This window comes from Limulus polyphemus, unplaced genomic scaffold (assembly GCF_000517525.1).
Source record: "Limulus polyphemus unplaced genomic scaffold, Limulus_polyphemus-2.1.2 Scaffold1432, whole genome shotgun sequence".
Classification (NCBI taxonomy): domain Eukaryota; kingdom Metazoa; phylum Arthropoda; class Merostomata; order Xiphosura; family Limulidae; genus Limulus; species Limulus polyphemus.
Genome location: NW_013667042.1, coordinates 134,620 through 157,125, shown reverse-complemented (window position 1 = coordinate 157,125; position 22,506 = coordinate 134,620). Strand labels below are relative to the sequence as shown.

Here is a 22,506-nt window from a genome sequence, read left to right as displayed (position 1 = left end):
TTCAGATTCCTGTGGTGACCATGTGAGCTAGAGTTTAAATTACAGTTAACATATTACCTTCTCTACTTGTTTTCTTCTTTTTTTCTAGCCTTCTGATAAATGCTTGCACACATTTCAGATTCCTGTGGTGACCATGTGAGCTAGAGTTTAAATTACAGTTAACATATTACCTTCTCTACTTGTTTTCTTCTTTTTTTCTAGCCTTCTGATAAATGCTTGCACACATTTCAGATTCCTGTGGTGATCATGTGAGCTAGAGTTTAAATTACAGTTAACCTATTACCTTCTCTACTTGTTTTCTTCTTTTTTTACTAGCCTTCTGATGAATGCTTGCACACATTTCAGATTCCTGTGGTGACCATGTGAGCTAGAGTTTAAATTACAGTTAACCTATTACCTTCTCTACTTGTTTTCTTCTTTTTTACTAGCCTTCTGATGAATGCTTGGTGTGGGAATCTGAAATGTTTTTTAGGTTTTCATTTATTTATTTATCTCAGAAAGTAGTTTTTTATTTTATTTTTATTCTTATTTATCTTTTTTATTCCAGCTGTTGCAAGTCATTGTACATTTCATTCTGTGTATTAGATCCATGAACCTCTTGTTTTTGCAAAGATCAGATAATTGTTTGAATGTGCAACCTTGGATTACCACATACATTTTAATTGAATACATTTCCCCCTGCATTCTTCATCATAGCAAAATATCTGTAATTAGCAGTTTCACTGTTCTGAAAGATGAAATCACTGATAAGGATTGGAATGTTAGCAGGTCTTACCCTGGAAATTAAACTCAAAATTGGAGACTAATCTTTTAGTGAATTTCTTAGTTTTTCACTTATATTTTAAGAAAATGTTTTTTCTGCAATCACTTTGTGGTTGCTTAAAAACAGATCTTTTTGTCTACCAGCTCAAACTGTGAATTAATGTGAAAATGTTTATTTTGATATATATATTTTTTCAGACATTATTGAAATTGTTAGATGCTTGGGGAGCTGGAAGTGCACTTCGACACAGATCATATAGTCAACAGTTTTACCTTACCAGAGCTTTGATGATATGCACAGCACATTTGGGTGGATTAGATTTTAGTCTATATAAACAAGGTAAACAGATACTTCTAATTAAGAATGAAAACACTTGATTAGAATTAAATTGATCAGTATAATGTTTTCATCCTTCAGGCAAAGCATGATTTTTATAGCCTTCAATTTTATTGAGTTACAGAACCATAAACTAGAAAATCAAACCCCTCTTGCCACACCTACCTGTCACATCTCCTCTTTCATCAATTACAAATAGTTCTGTCTGGCATTTAATATATATTACATTGTTTTCTGTACAGAGAATGACAATTTCACTTCCAGTTTAAACTTTATTCCCAAAGGAAATGCATTGACTAGCTTAGTTGAATTTTTAATAGCTGTTGTTGCATAGTTAGTTTTGATGTTAAGTTTATTTGTATACATTGATAATAAAGTAGTTTAGTTAAGTTTTGAATGTAACTCTGTAAAAGGTTGTGACATGTGTACTTTGACCTACTTGATGCAAAATGTTTAATGCTCCTTTCTAGAGGAGTAGTTGGATAGATTACTAAGATGTTTAGCATAAACAAAATTGTGTCAGTTGTCACAGACAAATTTTAATTTCTGGTTTAAGACAACACATTGCCTTTATACTTTAAATGTGCATACACATAATATAAAAAGACTACCAGAATTTTGTGTAATGACAAGGGCAAACTTTCAGTTTCTTCAATATAGGTTGATAATAGAAGAATTAGGGACATACCCAGTTTATGTTCTTTGTGTAAACCATTTCGTTCCTCAGGGCTAAAGTTTTATATATCAGTTAAAAATATATCTATTAATTAAGCACTCTTTTTAATGAATTGTCAATAGTGTAATGTTCAACAATATACTTTACTTACACATGAATGCATTGAACTATTTAAAATTATTATGATATTGTAAATCAGTCTTAGGCATATTATTATTTGTTACACTTGAGAATTTGTATATGGCACTACCAAATAATTTATAAGTGAAACATTTAGTAAATACAACAGTTTTTCTTGAAGTGTTATGATAACTTTCATACTGTTTATTATAATCCATCCTACTAACTAGCACAGCTTGAATTTTTAGTTCAAATACTGCAGTTAGAAAGTGTACTTCTTTTTATGCATGCTTTGCTATACTATGGCATTTCTGATACAGTACATTACCTCCTGTCATATAAATAGCTTTTCTCCATCAGTGTTGCCCTTTATATGCAAAATTTTTTTGCCATGCCACAAGCCTTCGGCTCCCACATATCCCACAATCCACGTGGTTCAACTGTGTCTCGTATGTAAATCATCATGGGACAACCCTCCACCAATAGGAGTGCAGCACAGCCTCATGATGTACGTGACTTCCTCTATTCGACTCTACTGAACTATCACTTTTCTTCTGGCAATGCTATCATCAAGACGTTTTTTGTTTGCGCTCTCTTTTCGAGTTTTTCTTTTTTTTTCGTTTTACATGATACTTACCTTTATTGTTCAGAAATGTTATCATTTACTTCCAGCACATTTACCCAGGCTTCAGGTAGCAGAACTCAACTGAGGAATTGTCAGCTTTACTACATTGGGAGATTGATCATTATATGAGTTCGAGTTCAGGGGGACACATATTTGGAGTACAGTCCACTGACTTTGTACAGAAAAACTGTTATACTGTTACAGCTTTTTGAATATTTTTGATATTAATATTATTGTTTGTAGTTATTTGATTTCAATGACATACATTTAGTTAGATTTGTACCTACTTCTTGTAAGGTTTGGGTTTTTAGATTAACGTTAAATGATATCCTTTGTACTACAGCATTAGATTAGGCTTAATATGTCTTTTGGTAATTTTAGGCTTACCTGTCATTCATCTTATTAGTAAATTGTAAATTAGGTTAAATATATAGCTTGTTCAACAAATAACATCTACTAAATTTTTTATTGACAAAGACACATCCTTAATTTTAAAATATAATGACTTTTTCATTTGGATAATTAATTTTATTTTATACTTCTTACAATTAATTTTGTGGAACCCTAGATATGGGGTCTGCTCAACGTTCTCCCAATATGGCTCGTCTTCCTCCTCAAACTGCCTTGAACTTGTTAGGGGTGACATCTGTCTTTACAATTTCCTCCACCTGATTAGGAATTGGCCTTCCAAGCCCTGTACTGCTAGGCCTACTTCAGCCCTTTTTATACACATTTCACAGTTGTTGTTTTTTTTTCTTCCATATTTTTCCAGACATTTTGATTCTTGCTGGGCCTTTTAATCTCTCTTTTGAGAGATGGTGCTGGCATGCCTTGCCCTTCATGGAATTTAGTTTATTTTCCCTTAGCTTACCATCAGGCAGATTGTTTTTTGTTTTCTTGCTTCTCTGCACTTCGATTCTCTGCTACCTATATGGGGGCCAGAATCTGTTAATCCTATTCATTTATCCATAGCCAAATTTTCCATTGTTTGTCTTCCCCTATCACCTTTCCTGCTGGTAGTGGCTGCCACACCCCTCCTTACTTAGGCATTTCACCTAAGTCTTGAAGATTTTTCTTGAGATATCTTCCTCCTCCTTACCTCTATTTTGGGGTGATTCCCATCTTTGGCTCTTTCCTTACATAAATGGCATTTTTGCTTTTGGGATCTTCTGGGTGGGACACTATCTTGTACAAAGTTTGTTTCCCTTCTACTTGTAATTGGGACTTACAGACGGCCTTTTTTCTCCACAGGCATGTTTTTATGGGGTGGGGGGTGGTGTTTCTCCTGTGACTTAAGTATCATGTGAGGTATTTGTATTGCTACATTCAATTTTTCTTTTTTTGGTTGTTCGTTTGTCTCTTTGGGCTTTGCATTCTTTATTCATATGTCATGTCCAGCACCTTCCCGTCATTTCCCCGTCCTGCATCTAAGAGTTCCACCATTAGTCATGTATTTTGAAGGCAGATTGAAGTTCTCTGATCAATATGTCCCACTTCAATCACTTCTTGATTCTTTTCTTTTTTAGTATATTGTCTTTTATCACACTGGTGAGTCATTTCTCCAGGACTGAGGATACCTATGGTCGATGTTTTATATTCTTATGACCATAATTCTTTTTTTTCAACACTTATGGGGCTGTCTTAAGGTTTCTTCACCATGGGGTTGGATACCAGTTTCATTCCTTGCCCTTTGAGCTTGTTTCGGAGCTGTATGTATTTGTCTCCGGTTTCTCATCCACTTGCCTTGGCTGTTGTTGTGTTCAGACAGGCTTGGGATTTGTTTATTTGTTTATTTTCTCATCCCATTCATCATCTTCCCTGGGTGATTTTGTTCATCCTTGCCAATCTGTGTCAGGTTTTTCTGATTGCTCCTTCCTGGCCGACACAAATCTGGTTTGTATAGCAGAGAGACAGCTGGTATGGGTATTTAAAAACGTTAATTAAAATATAATACAAGAACAATGTTTCAACCTTCTTAGGTCTTCTTTAGGTTAACAAAGACAGTTTGAAACTGACTGTTAATGGGTAAATGTCTTGGGGACAAGACTGTGAATGGATACAAGATTGTAGGGGGCGTAGCAGTCAGTAGGTGATTAATTAATATAGGTATAAAGGTGTTCCTTTATGGTGGTTCAATTTTGGTTTGAGTTTTTGTATAAGTAGGGCTTCTTTGATTTTGCATTTATTTGTCTTTGTTTCTCTACTTAATATGTTGGTGTTTTCTATGGTTATGTTGTGCTTATTAGATTTGCAATGTTCAAAAACGTGGGAAGGTGTTTTTTCTGTTCATTGAATCTAGTTTCCATTTTTTTGGCTTGTTTCTCCAATGTTCTGTTTTGTTGTTTTTCCAAATGTTGGTTATTTTATTGCTAATTTAGGGAATATACAGTATGCAGCATTGCAGGGTTGTATAGTGAGTTGTTTCATTGAACTTATTATTATTTATTTGCTATTGATTGTGCTCTTGGCCTAGGTGTGTGTGTGTGTAAAATTTTTTGACTGTTTGTGATGGAAATTTATTGACATTGATAAAGTGTTGTTTTAATTGTTTGATTTGATTGTAAATTTTCAATATATGGTTTTTGTGGTCTCCTTTTGCACTGTCTTCAGTGTTGACATTCCTCTGGACTCTCCACTGCATTTTCTCACCCCTTTTTTTCTTCCAGTGAAGTCTGGGAGTACTAACCACTTTCCAGTTCCGAGCCACTGGGGTGGTGGACCACGGAGGCATCCTCCTGAATGTGATATCGATATATGATACAAATAGTAATGAATCCATTCAGTTGAGAGTAGGGTGGTCCTATTCTGCTGGTGAAGATGATGAGGTGTCCTCTAATCTGACACTCCATATTTGAATGGGTCTGTCCAAGAGGATGTTGTAGCTTTGGAGTGAGCTATCCAAATTGCAGTTCAACCCTTCAATTGGGATCACCCATCCTACCCTCACATGGATGTCGGTTCTCAGTGGCTGGGTTTTAGATTCAGAGCAGGACCAATCATCATAAGTCCTCACACATGTATTATAAGTGTGTCTGTTCCCTCACTCAGATGGACTCGAGTTCACTTTTACTGTGTTGTGTGTGGGTCAGGGTGGAGGGGCTGTTGCTACTGCAGACAAAATACCAGTACTAGAGTGTCTCAATCTGATATTTACTCATTTGCTTGAATATTCATGCTAAATCAAAATTTCTATGAGCTGCTTCTTCTGACTGGGTGATTGATGGATAGCCGACCAATCTTAAATCTTAGAATTGAAAAATAAAAGTAGCTGGACAGGCAAAAGCTCGTGCATAAACATATGTAATATTCCATATTTTCCTATTAAAAGGTTCATTTTGTAAATTATTGGTTAGTGTTTTGTCCAAGTGGAAGCTTATTTGTACAGTAATTGCCTCAGTATTTCACAAAATATTTAGCTTGTATGTTAACTGGTTTGTAATTTTGATCATTGGAATATTATTTAAATAGGCAAAAGTTCAATGTTTAGTGCTCATTCTGTCAGTAAACAATGTGAATATTCAGCAACCCCAAATGGCATAGAATGTACCAGAGAGCACATAGACCCTGCTCCTTTATGGGCTAGAATCCAGGTCCTACTAAAAGCTTTATTTTCTGTTCTCATTGCATAACATAAGCTAAATAACCAGGTTAGTGACCCAAATGGTTTAGACATAGCCAACTTTTATTTTGAACTAATAACTAGTGGGAATTCAAACCACCACCATAGAGGCTTTGATCTGAATAACAGAATTAACTAACACTATTATAACTCACTCACATTAAGAAATGTTGGAAAACTTTGACAAAAGGTGATTTTCACTGTTACTGTAATTTCAAAGTTGTGTTCACCATAGTCTGATACTTTTACATGTCAACTGAATTAACTTAAGTAAATTAAATCAGTTAAAGCACTTTTAACAAAATCATTAGCCAAGGAGTAACTCAGTTGTGAATGTAATCTATGATTGATTCCATATCTGTATAAGTTAACGAAACAAATGAATAACCTTTTCATGCTATAATTATAACACAACACTTTAGTAAAACACTATTTCATAGGGTTTTTATATTAATATACAATGTGCATTGAAAACAATTCTCCCTATTAGAAGATATGTTGATGAATGTATTCACCTTTATGCACAGGTATACAAACCTGTCGATAATGTTCATGAAGTTTGCATGTTATATAAATAAAATATGCAAAATGACATTCACAAGTAGGCTGTGCATTTTAAGAAACTTTAACTAGGCAGTAATGTATATTGCATAAAAGTACCAGTATTATTTTACATTAACACATTTGGAGAAAACTTTGCTTAAAGTTACATACATGTATAGTTTGTGTATTGCATTAGTGTTTTATAAGTGATTATTATCATAATACAATTTTCTTTCAAAATTGCAATTAAGAGCATTAATAAAGTATTTTCAAAAAATTTTTTAATGTTCTTTATGAATAGAACTTTTGACTAAACTGCTACATGGAGTAGAAATCCATATTGGAAGTCCAGACAACTCAGTTCGCACCTTAGGAATGGTTGTAGGTGAAAACATTTCTAAAGTTTTGGATCCAGAAGGCCCCAAGCTTGTGTTTGAGGTAAATGCTTTTTGGCACTGTTCATATATTTGTTGTCACTGATGATCCTAGTTAAATGTTTATTTTCTAGCTTCTAGAGTATCTTACACCATAACATTATGTATTGTCAATTATGCTTATCAGTACCTTTTTTTTTTACTTAAGCTATTTATTTGTAGGAGAGAAAGAAAGAAAGGTTAGTAACATCAGTGTCAATATTTTAATATATCTTATTTTTACATCTTAAGTAATATCTTTAGAAGGAAAATGATATTCCAAAACATACTTACCTCTGCTGACATTATAGCTATTTCTCCATCTCCAGGGTTTCCACTCTTTGCCCATCTAAGCATTTAAAATGCTTGCTCCAGTCTTTTATATCCCACTCGAATGCAAAACTCTCCACCAACTTTGATGTGCCCTCTATATAGGTACTGTATATAAGCACCTCATTCAATTAATGAAATCACTTTTTTTCGACAAAACATTTGACGAGGGTTTTGATAAACAGAAGAGTTGTGATTATTCTTAATTTACGTTGCAACTCTGAACTTGGTTACCACGGTTATATCTTCGTTTATATCTATAAATTACTTTAACAAACAAACAAAAAAACCAATGAGTATGAATTCCTGAGTTAATATTTTTACTACGAAGGCCAACCAGATCTCTTCTCTTCCACCTCTACTATCTGGTGTTTGTCAATGGCTAGGGGAGGGGTCACTGTCAGTCGAAACTGTTTGTGATATTATCTGTTGCGAGATGGAGACATATATGAGGACTGAGGGTGTCTCTCTGGGAGGTTCTGAGGTGGCTTTTGCATATGACCCGGGATCAGCTGGGGAGAATTTAGACTCCCTTTTTCCAACTCCTTTTACTAGGTTGACCTCAACAGAGGATCATCTTGATCAGCCATATCCAGCCCCTTTTCTTCAGTTAGTTATTTGGGTTTGTGTGGTTTTGGGGGTCTCTTCTATTGTATTTGGCTCCACTCCTTCCTTGTTGGCAGAAAGGATGGCAAGAGTCTACTTGGTTTTCCTCCTTCTTCTGATATTGCTGTTTATGCGGGGAGATTTGCTGCTCAGTTACACGATGGGATAGCTATGCCTTGTCCCCATCACGTTTTTCAAAACAACATGCTTTGGCTTATCACCACCAGGAGGAGGTATATTTAGATTCCCAACAGACGGACCCCCTTTTGGACCTGTGGGGGTCTAGATTGGAACCTGTGATCACATTAAACAGATCAGTTTTCTCGGATTTGTCTTACTCTCACGACTGTCCTGAGGTATTTATCTTTTATCCAACTTTTGTCAGAAGTCTATCAATATTCCCCTCAGCAATTTGATGATGAGTTGGGGATTTAGCTGACGTCTACCTTAGTCAGATTGATTTCTTCAGTTTTTTCTCTGGTTTCTTGGCTGGTTTGTTTTGGGGATTTATTGGGTAGAGATGTTTTGTATGATATGTTCCTTTAGCATCTTCTGCCCTCAGGGAGTTATAAGGAGCTGCTTTTCTCTGTCCCATGTTGTTAGCTGGAGTTCCAGTGACGTTAGAATCACGAATTGATTCAGCTCATTTACATTCTTCTTTATCATCATTGGCTTCTTGCCTTTCTGGTGCTAATTTGGAAGTGTGGGCTCGTAGTGTTTCCTGATCCCCTCCTTCATTTCATAGGTCTATTGGTTTCCATAATAGAGTCTGTCCATATCCTCAAGGATCTTCGGCTCAGACAGACCATCAATAACAGTGTCTGTAACTAGCCCGTGGGCGAGGGAGAAGTGTGAGCTTGATTACATCACTTTCTGGACATCTGGGATTCTTTCACCAAGGATCCATGGGTACTCCATGTTCTGGCTTCAGGGTTCATCATTCACCTCCATCATTATCTGCACAACTGGTTTCCTTTTCACCTCCATCAGATCCACAGTGAGTGGAAATTCACTCCCAGGCCATAAGAAAGTTGTTAGTCAAAAGGGCAGTAGAGAGGGGTTGATCCTATTCTTCCAGGATTTTATTCTCGTTTACTTGTTTTACCCAAGAAGACAGGAGATTGGCTTCTAATTATTGATCTGTCTCGACTCAACCAATTTTTATATATCCTCCTTGCTTTACAATGGAATCTTTTCTCAACCTATGATGGCACTTTGTGCCACAGCTTTGGATGATCAAGTTTGATGTTAACAATTCTTATCTCCATATTCCTATAGTGGAATCTTCCCGGAGGTTTCTCAGATTTGTGCACAAGGGTCAGGTGCTGCAGTTCAGAGCTCTACCTTTTGGTCTTGCATCAGAACTGTATGTCTTCTGCAGAGTTTTTCAAGCTTTTTCTTCTATCTGCATTCCTTGGGCCTGTGCACACATCATTATATGGAAGACTGGCTCCTTCTGGCACCCTCCCATCAATTAGCAGAACAACATTCTCAGATTCTCCTTTAAGAAGCCACAAAAGTGGTACTCGAGAAATATATTCTGTCACTGACAAAATATGTGGAGTCTAACCTCCACATCAGTGTTCTAGAACTCCTTGGTGCCTTGGCAATGGTTGTAGGTCAGTCTCTTTTGAAGGGAAAAATTGTCAGGATACATTCTGACAATTCCATGGTGGTATCTCAGATTTCTCATCAAGGAGGTGCACATTCTCGAGACCTTTGTTTTCATACCTTGGATCTTCTCTACTGGGCTCATTCCCATTTTATCAGTCTTTTAGCATGTCATGTTCCAGGAGTGATGAATTTAATTGCAGATCGCTTGGCTTGACATAACTGGATTTATCTGATGGAGTGGATGTTACATCACAAGGTTTTTCAGTGGATTTGTTCTAATTTTGGATCTCCAACAATCGATGCTTTTGCAACTCATTGGAATTCTCAACTACAGTTGTTTGGTCTCCATTATCTCATCTTCAAGTATTTGCAGTAGATGCATTCAGCAGGACTAGACAGGTTTACATCTGTATGCCTTTCCCCAGTTCGGCTATTGCCCTGGGTTCTGACTATGGCTCATTCCACTCCCTGTCGAGTTCTCTTGGTTGCACCATATTTCCTAGCTCAAACATGGTATCTGCAGGAATGTCTACCTCTACCCCTTTCACATTGGCCATCTCTGTTGAGACAACCTCAATCAGACATTCTCCACCCAGATGTTCAGAAACTCAATCTTCATGCTTGGAAGTTATCTGGCCCTTTGCACAACATAAGGGCTTAACTTCTAAGATTTCTATGCACTTAACTAACTCTCTCCATAGGCCAACTATGGCCATTTATCAACAGAAGTTGAATACTTGTCATCAGTTGTGTATTAAAAGGAATTTCAGCCCTCTTCATCCTTAAATATTTACCATATCCTGTTTTATGACTTGGGTATTTGAGAAGGGTCTTGCTTCATCTGTGGTGGCTTTACATAAAGCATCCTTATCCACTATTTTTCCGTATTCCAAATATCAGAAGGTTTTGAATCCTCAGTACTGTCAGGTCTACTGAAATTCTTTTGTATTCTTTAACCCAAACGACTTTTTCAATTGCCAAATTGGGATTTTACAGTTGTCTCATCCTCCCTTTGAGCCCTTAGTTTTGTGTTCTTTGTTTCACATTCTCTTAAATTGTATTCTTCATTGATGTTGGCTTGTGGATGTCGTCTGTTGGAGTTGTTTGCAATCCATGTGCATCAGACTCTTTATCATTCCACGTTTGTCCTGCTTTACCCTGATAGGTCTTTTCTTCCCAAGACTCTGGCAGCCAGGTAGGGGGAAAGATCCTTTTCATCAATCCATTTGCCAGCCATTACTCACCTTTATGACCACTCTGATCTTGATTGTTTGTTATGTCCTGTTATGTGGCTCATACTAACTCATTTCTAGGTAGTAAGAATCAACTGTTCATTATTGGAATTCTTCTATTTCCCATGATTTATCTCCCATTACCCTAACGAGGTGGCTCCATAAATTGATTCACCTGGCCTATAATGGATTATCGTTACAGGAGAGGAATCTTTTGCATGTCACATCTCACCAGATTGGTCATATCTCTATGTCATTAGCCACCCAGTTGAATTGTCTTCTGAAAGACATTGTGCAGGCTGGTATGCAGACTACTCCTAGTACTTTCCTATCTCATTACTTACATGATCTGGCAATTTCCTCTTCTGAGGGTTTCTGACTACCCCTGTAGCTATTTTGACCACATCTGTTAGATTTTTACCAGAGGTGAGTATTTTCCTCAATCATATACTCTTTTATTTCCAGAGACCTTTTATTTTTCACTGGTTCCCACTCTGTGACAAGTGTTGCCCAGGCAGCTCTTTTCAGTTCTGCACTAGCAACCACTTTCACTATAATTATTACAGGTTCCAATAGGCTCTGTTGAAATGGGGTGTTCCATAAGACTATCTAGACACCTACCGGATGGTATTACCTTATTATTATGGATCACCAATCATGGACTATCCTGAGTAAAGCTAAAAGGGATCCTGCCCATCCCTGCCAATCTTTAGGTTGAATAAATAGGGTTTGGTTTGATTTTAAAAATGTAGGGACCTTGGCTCAACTTTTGCACAGTTTCCAGAGCACTGTTCCTCAGGACTCCTCAATGCATATTACCCGCTCCCACAGACTCTATTATTGGAGCTCGGGAGTCCCTACCCCCGAGACAGAGGAATGTCTTCAAATGTCTTCCTCCACTCTTGGAGAAGAGGGCAAAGTTGGGGGCCCTCCTACTCGGGTCCCTGGATGTTTTTTCGAGATGTCATTAAGAGTGGCACCAATCTCTATGGGAGCCTACTTGTATTTCAGGTTTAGATTTGACACAAAATTATCCTTTTGGGGGGGGTGCATGGCCCTTGTTTTTGATCAATGTCAGTTTCGTATGTTGTTCATAGAAGGAGGTCCACTATCTCTTCATAATTCTGTACACGAAGTTGTCCCATCCTAGGTCCTTGGTTGAACATGGGTTCCATGTCCTCTATAATTCCAGGGGCAAGAAGAATACTCCTTGCTCACTTAGTTGAGGAGTGAGGATGAATGTTCATAATTACAGACCAGATGAGTTCTGTTCCTTTGGTTGAGTAATGCGTACATGATCCTGTCATTCCAAGCCTGGGGTGTTGCCTTTTGGCTTCTTCAGGTGGAGGGGAAAGTGTTGCTTACGTTCTTGTCATGATTCCGGTGGCTACAGGTTGCAATCCAATCAAAAGTATATATATATATATATAACATTGCAGTCCAATAGCCCTAGCCACCAACGTGGGATATAGGTACCACGACCCCTTAATTTCAACCCTAAGTTGTGGAACCTTGGCTATCTGGTTGAGGCTGGCCTATACTGATGATTACTTATATTCTATTCCACCTTTGATATAGGAACTGAGTTCCCAGTGAAGAGCACATCTGTGCTGGATGAAGTGCGGTTCTCCCACTCTTTTACCATCTTTATCTTGGTACACTCCTGTTCCATACAGACACTTTCTGTATGGTTCATGCCTGCACTGGCCCCTCCTCCTTTTCAATGTGGGATTCTAGCTATAGTGTCAGCAGAGGTAAGTATGTTTTGAAAGTTAACATTTTTCTAAGCTAAAAATGTATTTCCAGTAATACTTACCTCCACTGACACTCTCCCACCCTACCTCCCCATTAAAACCCAGTTTATGTCTTGAAAAAGTGATTACATTATCTGAATGAGGTGCTTATATACAGTACCTAGATACAGGGCACATTGAAGTTAGTGGAGAATTTTGCAAATTAGAATTTGCCAAGGGCATTTGAGTGGGGTATAAAAGACTGGAGCAAGCATTCTCAGTGCTTAGATGGGCAAAGAGTAGAAACCCTGGAGATAAAGAAATAGCTGTAGTGTCAGCAGAGGTAAGTACTATTGGAAATACATTTTCAGTTCAGGAAAATGTTAACTTCAAAGGGTTTATTATTTGAATAAAGACTAAACTCCAAAGTATTAGCATTTGTTATTATCTGTCTAATAGGTAAACTGTGTTTTGGTAAATTTATTAGTAACTTTCTTACCTGATCCTACATAAGTGAGCTATAAAAAGCTTATTACATTGAATTTAAAATATTAATCTGTTTCTTGATTAATTTACAGTTTTTGAAATAAATACGTTGAGAAGCTACAAAAGTGTTAATCAAAGTTTTGTCTGATGTATTTTGTACCAGTATCAAATGTTCAGTATGAAATATCTGCTTTTAGTCATGATGGTTTAGAAGAATTGTAGTTTCAAGCCATTCCTCTGTTTAAGCTAACATCCATTAACACCAGATTTTTTTTTTATTCAACCTTGCCATGTTAGTGAGCTAATTTTTGTTGTATGCAAAATTTGCTGTAGATACTACAGTTTTAAATGAGTTTATAACGATAACATTTTTCTTTATATCTTTTTTTGGTTTCCAGTTTTATGTATGACTTGTACTCTGACCGTTCTCAAAACATGCTGGTATTTATTGTATTTTATTTGAAAAACATAGCTTATTACTGAGATAATGTCATTTTAAAGTAATACAATATTATATTAATTTTTGCGTTTTTTCAGTATGAAGTAACCAATGATTCTAAACATTTGAAGTCATTACTTAAGCTTGAAGAAAACTCTTTGGATATTACAAGCTGGTAAGACCTAATTAACTAATTATACTTATTTAATTTAAATTTTCTGTATATTTAGTTTGAATTGTTTGAGCTGAAGCCAACAGAAGTAGCTTCAACTTTTTATATACTTGAGTATCTAGCTTATGAAGTTCAGTTATTGGACCACTTTAATGTCACAATAGGTAAAGTTATTGTTCATTTGTTATGCTGAAACTGTTATACAGGAATCATATAAAAGCCTGATAAATAAATTATTAGTTAATTTGGAAGTCCTTCTACATTTATCTGTAAAATAAAATCACCTGAATTGTGATTTCATGTGACCTTTATTATAATAAAAAAACAAACCACCCAATGATAGAAACCTGTGCAACAATATTTATTTTGAAATGTGTGTGTGAGCATCTGTGTACTTATATAAATGTTTTCAATAAAGGTGTGATCAAAGAAATGTTTGTGTAACCAAGAATGTAAGCAGTATAACAAGAGAGCTAAAGAGTTGTGAAATAACAGAGGAAAAAGTCAACAGTAGTGACAGTCAGAAAGACATCAGTGAAGTTCTAGACAGGTTAGTACATTAAATAGGCAAAATTACCCATTGTTACTGTCTTATTTAGAAAACGTTTTTGTATACAAGTATTCATTTTCAACCTTTTCTTGTCAGTGATAATTGTTGTCGTGTAGGTCAATGTTTGTATGAGATGGTTTTTCTTTGTATTTATGATATCTAATAACATGAACGATGAAATGTTAAAAAGTTTACAGTTGCTAATTAATGGCATAAATATTGTTTAGAATAGAAAGTACTAAATATAAACAAAAATCCACAGCCAGGGCATTAGTAAAATTATGACAAGTTTGCTGAACTAGTTCCAATTTACCATTTCTCCGTATAATACATGCTGATGTCTAGAACTGGATGATCAGTGGATTCTGATGATCGATTAATCATTGGGCTCATTAATCAGTTACATTCAATTACTCAATTATTCTCATGAGATTCAATGTCCTGTTTTCATTTTGTTACCTTCATTTAATATTTCTAAAAACTTATGATTGAAAGAAAAGAAGAATGTCAAACACGATATATTTGCTATATCCAAGGCCTTTTGTCCAATCCTAGGGGATCATGAGGCCACCAAATTGCTTGAACAATATCATATACATCTTCAACTACAACAGTTTAAGATTAAGTTAATTTTTTAGTCTTAAACTGTTGTACATGAAAATGTATCATATATGTAATGTAGTACAAAACCTTGTTACATCTCTTATCGTTTGTTAATATCCTGGTATACGTTTTTCCCAAGGAACTTTAGCGATACAAGTCCTTTCTTAAATAAAACTAGCTAATTCTTTTGCAATACAACTTTGCAATACACAGAATTTCCACAGTCACTTTAACTTAAAGACACACTATAATTCACAACGATTTACACACTTTACTTACGGCTTGACTTGATTATCTGTCTCTATATCTCCCTATCTGCAATTATGTCTCCACTTTATTTGCTGGGCTTATGTACAAAAATAGAGGGCGTCTGGCAAACACTAGAGTTGCCAGGAACAATCATGATCCTTCTAGAAACTCATGATGTGTTACCAGCATCACGTGACTTCCACTGTCGTAACAACTTGTAACAAACTGAAAATACAATTAATACTATTCCATGAGTTTATATCTACAAATTTTCACAACACTACTCCACTAAAACTAAATAAGCTAATTCTTTGTTAAACATAATTATTCATATGTTTCATATGATAAAACTAGTAAAGATTCTAGTCACAGTGTGATACTAGAGAAACAAAGGCAGTACAATGTTAGTTTAGCAAGAAATGTTACGATGATAATAAATGTCCTCCTTGCTGAAATTAAATGATTCAAATGAAGGAAATCAATGTACTATAAGAATTAATAGTGTATAGCCCATCAAAAATGACAGGTGTTAAGAAAACTCTGTAAAAATTGCTATAAATTAACTAGCAACAATTTTATTTACAATACAAAAATTACATTTTTGTTTCATAATATTTCTTTATACACAGCATTGACAATGTTTACATGTTATTTCTAATGTTAAAAAGCATCCTAAAAGAAAGCAGAAAAATTTTCTGCAGTTTAGTTATTGCTGCATAATACAACATTTTAAAATGTTTTTATATTCCTATTTTTCTATTCATGTTTTAACAAAGTATGTAAATATTAAAGAAATATTTATTTTTTAATTGCGTAATTTAAATACTATGTATTCACACTTATACACATGTAACTAAATATTATCTCACTCTATGGTTAGTAATAGTAGGTCTGTTTGTAGTGTAATTTAAACATTAGGCTTTATATATTTATAATAATATAAATATAATGTTATTTAACTTACTATTGTGTGTTAAAAGAGCCTAAAGTAAGGACATAGTGTGCAATAACTTAAGCTAGGCCCAAGTACATAAAGCTGCTCATGAAACAAAAAATATCAATTCCATATCTAAATCATTTCTGAAATAAACTATTTTGCTCTTATATCACCAAAGTTATCAAAAAATAAAGAATAAAAAATATTTCAAACAAATTAACATGTATATTAGCATTCAACATATACACTATAGTTGGCTTAATAACTATATCAGTTGGTAGTTTTGTTGCTAAGCAATGATGTAAATCGTAGACCATTACCAAAAGAAGGAGATAAAAGAAGATAAAATCAGAAATGTTAATTTCAATTTTTGCTTGTTTTTATGAGTTGTGACACCAGTCGATTAAGTTGAACAACCAAATATCAAAAATAATAATGAGAAATCATAAGACAATATTTTGATTATTCGGATAGTTGAAATAATTGAAAACAGTAATGATTAGAAACACTAATTTTGATTAATTGATTAATTTAGTTGACACTAATGATATATATATGATGCTCATGGGTAATTACTTATATCAGTTAATTGGTTTATCACCTAGTTCTACTAATGTCATGATTAACAGAGTTTGATTCTGTAAAGGTATTTCCTTTCATTGCACTGATTATTCAGCCAGAGCTAGTTATACAAATATTTTGTTAATAAAGCAGTGTGTACACAGAACAGAGTATTTTCTTTGCATGTGGTATGTGGGCATGCAATACATTTTTATCTTCTTATTTTATTGTAGAATGTTTCAGAATTTTTCATTCAATTTGGTGTGTGTGTGTGCACTTTTGGCATAACACATGGTCAAGAAATTCATTAAGTTGATCTCATTCTAAATGCTTTTGTTATTTGTCATTCCTGGAGATAACACTTGGTCTGCCTATGGGAGGTATAGCTGTAAAGTTGTACCATGTGTATGAAGGTTGACAGCAGTGTCCTCCAATGGTAGATCGGGTGATATTTTGAGGTAAAGCCTCTCTTCGAATAACCAGTCAGTGGGTAGCACTAGTTGCTCAGAGTAACTCTGATGTCAACAATTCAACTAAGAATGTACAGACTAGTGAGTCTGGGACATCATCCTTAATGAATGGTCAGTTTGGAAATTAGTCTTAATGGAGTATAACCAGATGATCAATCCATCCCACCAGTAAAGATGACTGTTTGTCATTCAGAAGTTCTGTACACACACTCTTTCTTTGTTTTGTTTAGATAAAGAAGGTATATTGCAAGTGATGTCCAGTCCACTTATTTCTTAGCACAGACTTAGTTAGTTATGACAGAACTCAGTATTACTTTGTGATATATTTTGCCAAAACTCTTATTATATAGTGGACCTACCTGATCTAATATTTCAGGAAATTGTTTTTAACTGAAAATACCACATAAACATATAAAACCATTAATATTTTCAAAATCTAAACATTTGAAATAATTACTAAACAATATTTAATCTATTTTAACTAATAAAATAAATACTCTAAATATAATGTATATATTTTCAAAGATGCTTTGGACTGGTATAGTACTCTGTTTGTAGAGCACTTGAAATGACAAACTGAGAAGTGTACCAGTGTTCATCTACAGAGAAAGAAAATTTTCTGATTGCCTGTTAAATTTCATCCTTTTCTGCTTTTGCAAATAAATAATTTTAGCATGATGAGTGTGAAAAATTAATATCACTTTGAAATGAAAAAGCAACAAATAAAATATGAGTATATCAAAAATCCTAAAATAAAACAGACACACAATATTAAGTCATTAGTCCCATTGGACTAGTGTGTCAAGTCGGCAAACAGTCCAAATGCATTTTGTTCCGGCATGGCCAGGTGGTTAGGGTGCTCGCCTCATAATCTGAGGGTTGTGGGTTTGAATCCCCATTCCATCAAACATGCTTGCCCTTTCAGTTGTGAGGCATTATAATGTGAAGTTTAATCCCACTATTCATTGCTAAAAGAGTAGACCAAGATTTGGTGGTGGGTGGTGATGACTAGCTGCCTTCTCTCTAGTCTTACACTGCTAAATTAGGGATGGCTAGCACAGATAGCCCTCGTGTAGCTTTGCACAAAATTCAAACCAAACAAAATGCATTTCTTACTTGTCTCAGGGTATGAGGCTAGCATTAACCCATTGATTGCTGATTTACCATATAGGGTACAGTCTGCTTCCAACAGTTGAATGTGATTGTGCTGTATATGATGTACCACTTGCAAGAATTTTGTGCATGTTTAGAGTAACTGCAGTCAATTGATTAATATTGTTCTCTAGTACATTATTAAAGACCTTACAAGGATTATGGCTCAAATCAAAAGTTGCATTCTTGAATGCTGATATATCCATGATACTTAAGGCTTGGTAACCAGTGTTTGACCCGAGTTGAATTGCTCTGTGGTTCTTTTTTTTTATTATGTCACTTATTACTTGAGCTGAAATTCTTTTCTTCAAGCTTTATTAAAAACTTTTTGATGAACTGAACAATCTTTTTTTGGAGACTTTGACTTTTGATTGATTTTTACTTAATTTGAGGTAGTTTCTTTTGAGATGATTCGTGAAACTATTAAGCTTGCTTTATGATTTGGTTTGAATATTTTTTTATGACAGATTGGTTCTGTCTGTTAATTTTTGTTTTGACCATACATGTCAGTTTGGATCATACGACTAAAGACTAGAAATTATCTCTCTTGTGAGTCATTGTCTCACTTATACTTCTATGAATTTTCTGATTGGAATGGAATTGTTTCTTTCATGTTGGTTTGTTTCTTCCATGGTTTTGTGAGATCAGTGAGGAATCTAAAACTCATTTGAGAATAAAGTCATTTTACCTTCATGGTCTTGAACTTCCCATGTTCATGGCTACTTAAATTGCTTATATTTGTTTAATTCTTTTACTCCATATGGGGGTTGGGCATTGCCTAATGATTAGTGTGCTTTGACTTTGAATCCAAATATATATGTATGATCTTACAAACGTATATAGGCGTTAAATAGTGATTAATGAGTATTGTATAAAACAAATAAATCACTAACACAAATAACACAGCAGGAAGTAATCAGAACATGGAGATAATTCACAGCGATTCACACACTTTACTTATGGTGACTACTGTTCGCTTGACTCAATTATCTATCTATGCAATTCTATCTTTTTTTTTGCGCTGGCTTTATTTGCCAGGCTAAAATACTAAAAAAGAGGGTGCCTGGAACAAACTAGAGTTGCCAGGAAAATTTATGATCCTTCGAAAAACTCCAGCGTGCATGCTCCCAGCATTGCGTGACTTCCACTGTCATAACAATATTCTGATTCAGGCACATCATTGGCATTTAAGCACCTTATGATGTACAGACTTATTTTATTCTCTCTGAGCTTTATTGCATTGATTTGTTATATGAAATTGTATTGTTCTTCACTCATTCCTACTGTTCTATAGGTTTGGGGTTGTCTGCTCTCTGATAATACAAAACTTTTTAATGTCATAGACTCTCATTCACTGGAGTTATACTGTGAATGTTGATAGCTGTTATTGACATTTGTCTCTTACCTATATCTCCACTACCTTACCTTTCTGGCTTTGTTGTGGACTTACTCATTTAAATTAGGATTTAAGCTGTTCATGTTTTGTAGTGTCATGTATTGGGTTCTAGGACTGTTCTTTTCCAGACTCAAATGATGCTATTACGTTGTTTGCAGTGTTTATGGTGACTTTTTAGATATATTGATAAATCATTGCTATGTGTTGTGATTCTTCTTCAGGCCTAATTTTTGGGTTAGTCTGATTTAGTTAAGTTTGTTCTTCTATTTTCACACACACACAACCTCTTCAGCTCATGTCCTGGCTTCTTGGTTTAATTTTTTAAAGTAAAAGCGCTTTTGTTGAAAGAATAAGATGAATTTCCCTTTTTTGTGAGATTCCTGTTCCTCTTCTTCCTTAGTTGCATACTATTTTCTTCCATATGTTGTTTACCTGTTATTCTATATTGGTTGTTTTCTAGTCTGTACTCAATATGCTGGGCTTTCTGCCTCATTTATTCACTTTTGGTCAGTTCTTACAAGCATTCAATCGTGAACAACATGCTCTCGACAGATAATTTCTGTTGTGTGTTGTCAAGGTTATATATTTTCAGCAGTTCTTTCTTGTTTCACTTGAGTTCCTTGTCTCTTTTTTCTCATTGGTTACATCCTTAAAAGCTTTTTTCCATTTCTGTTTGTTCTTTATAGTTTGTCACCATTCTGTTTGAATTAGTGTAAGTGCTTCTCATATACTTGACAGTGAATAGTTCACTTGTTTTACTATTCAGTTCTATTTAAGGCATAAACCTTAAAGAGCTAAAGAAAGTGATGTTCTTTCTTTATCTCCTCTCCATGGGTTTTTCACTGTTATATGGTTTGTTTTGAGTTTTTAATTATGAATATTCATACTCATTTTTCTGTTAATGTTTAGGCTTTAACAGAAACTTCATGATGCTTTGCAACATTTTTTCTTTATCTTGTTAAATCAGGCTGATGCCAGACATTCTTATTTAGTAACCAAATTCTTACTTCTATTTGGTGGATAACTTATGTGAGAGAAAGTGGATTGATTTGAATGTGTTCTCCTTTTTATTTATGCACTCTTTTGCCACGTTACTTACTCCAGAATCTCGTTTGTGTTAAATGCCAATTTTGAGGTTTGACAGACTGTTTTGACTAAATGTAAATTTTATTTGTTAATTTAATGATTTTTCATGTTTTTCTGAAATTTTTTGTCATGCTGTAATATAAGTTTGATTTGCACTCTTCTCCCTCCAGTGGCTCAGTGGTAATTCTACAAGCTTACAATGCTAAAAATCAGGTTTCAATGTTTATGTTGGGCAGAGCACAGATAGACTATTGTATAGCTTCATGCTTAACAACAAACAAGTAAACATAAATGCTTTCTCTTTAAAGTTTGTCTTGTCCTTGATGAGATTTTCCATAAAAAGTGATCTTGTTTAGCAAGCTTAGAGGTTCCAGACTATCACTTATTTGACTGTAATATTGTACTATACTAATCTGTTTTACTTGTAAGTTAGTATATATTGCCATTTCTGCATTTGCAGTCTAAAAATTAATAACTTGTAAATGTTACCGTATCTCATACATGCATATATTTAAAGTCTAAAGTATGATAACCATTGCATTTTTGTGAGCCTAAAATTAATTTTTTTGTCAATGTATGATTTCAAATGACTATAAAATCTGTACATTAAGAACTGTATTGTATACTTTTACACAAGTAACTATTGGCCTAAAAGCTTGGTTTCACTCATGCTTGTTCTACAAACTACACTGATTTTGTGACTCAAGGTTGTTATGTATTTACCTTTTATCCTTATATTATCTTATCATAAGCTGAAATTTGTGTTTATATTCTAGGCCAATTTTCATAGCTTTGCACAGCTATGTTTTTGTTAATTTATTTTATTACAAGAAATACACATTCTTGAATAGCAACAAATACAATAACAGGATTAATTACACTATGTGCTAATAAAATTTGAGAATAAAACATTTTATATATCATGAAATCTGATGTAATATGATATAATTATGTTTATCTTCCTGTATGCTATTCTTAAAAGATATGTAGATACTCCTTTTGGACATTATATTCACTATTACCCACAGAAATTTCAATTCCCTCTAAATTCATGTCAGGGCCAAGAACACCAAAAAACTCGATTAGATTCCAATTACCATTGAGAGTTTTTTAGAGGAAAACAGAAATGTTAAAGTAATTATCAATCCAAGTGTTGCACTATGTTGTCAATATAAATTGTCATATATACCCGTGATATTAGTGAAGATAAAATTTCTTTCTTAATTCACCACTAAATAAATTAAAATGTAATTTCTAAAAGCATTGAATAATCAGATTTTATGAACTGTTTTTTAAGATAACAAAGAAACCCATAAAATATGTGTATTTCCTTTATTCTGTATAAAAAGGAAACAAAACCATGATATAATTGGATCATTTAAAGGCAGTTGATCAAAGAGAGAGAGACTTCTGAAATAATAACCAAAAGCTTAGATATTTACAGTCAATATAAGGAAAAAGAGAGCTCTATGCTGAATAAATTACAAAAAATGAAATATCAGCTTTCATATGATATATTTATTAATTTGTTAATTCTAGAGGTTTAAAAGTTGTAAAAATAAATGTGCATTTAGTTAAATTTGGAGTTTTTCACACCCCATCCTAGAAAATTCAGTTTTCAAACTGTTTGAGCTAGAAATAAGTAATAACTGTGAACAAAGCTTGATATATATATATATATATATATATATATATATATAGATAGTGGTAGGTAGTTATAATTTATTTTATTACTAACTAAAAACTAAAAAACTAATAGTAGGTAAAGGTAAAACGAAAGTAAGTAATTACGTAG

General features: G+C 34.3%; 1 protein-coding gene across 7 annotated transcripts in view; it reads left to right on the top strand.

Annotated features, from left to right (window-relative positions):
* The window catches only part of LOC106463532 (telomere length regulation protein TEL2 homolog), a 114,515-nt gene that overhangs the window by 30,350 nt on the left and 61,659 nt on the right, over positions 1-22,506 (top strand). For all 7 annotated transcript variants that reach the window (XM_022391067.1, XM_022391065.1, XM_022391066.1 and 4 more), the window contains 4 exons: positions 961-1,102; positions 6,984-7,120; positions 13,634-13,710; positions 14,126-14,257. In XM_022391067.1, the coding sequence (XP_022246775.1) occupies positions 961-1,102; positions 6,984-7,120; positions 13,634-13,710; positions 14,126-14,257 (488 nt within the window). The remainder of the gene's footprint in view (positions 1-960; positions 1,103-6,983; positions 7,121-13,633; positions 13,711-14,125; positions 14,258-22,506) is intronic.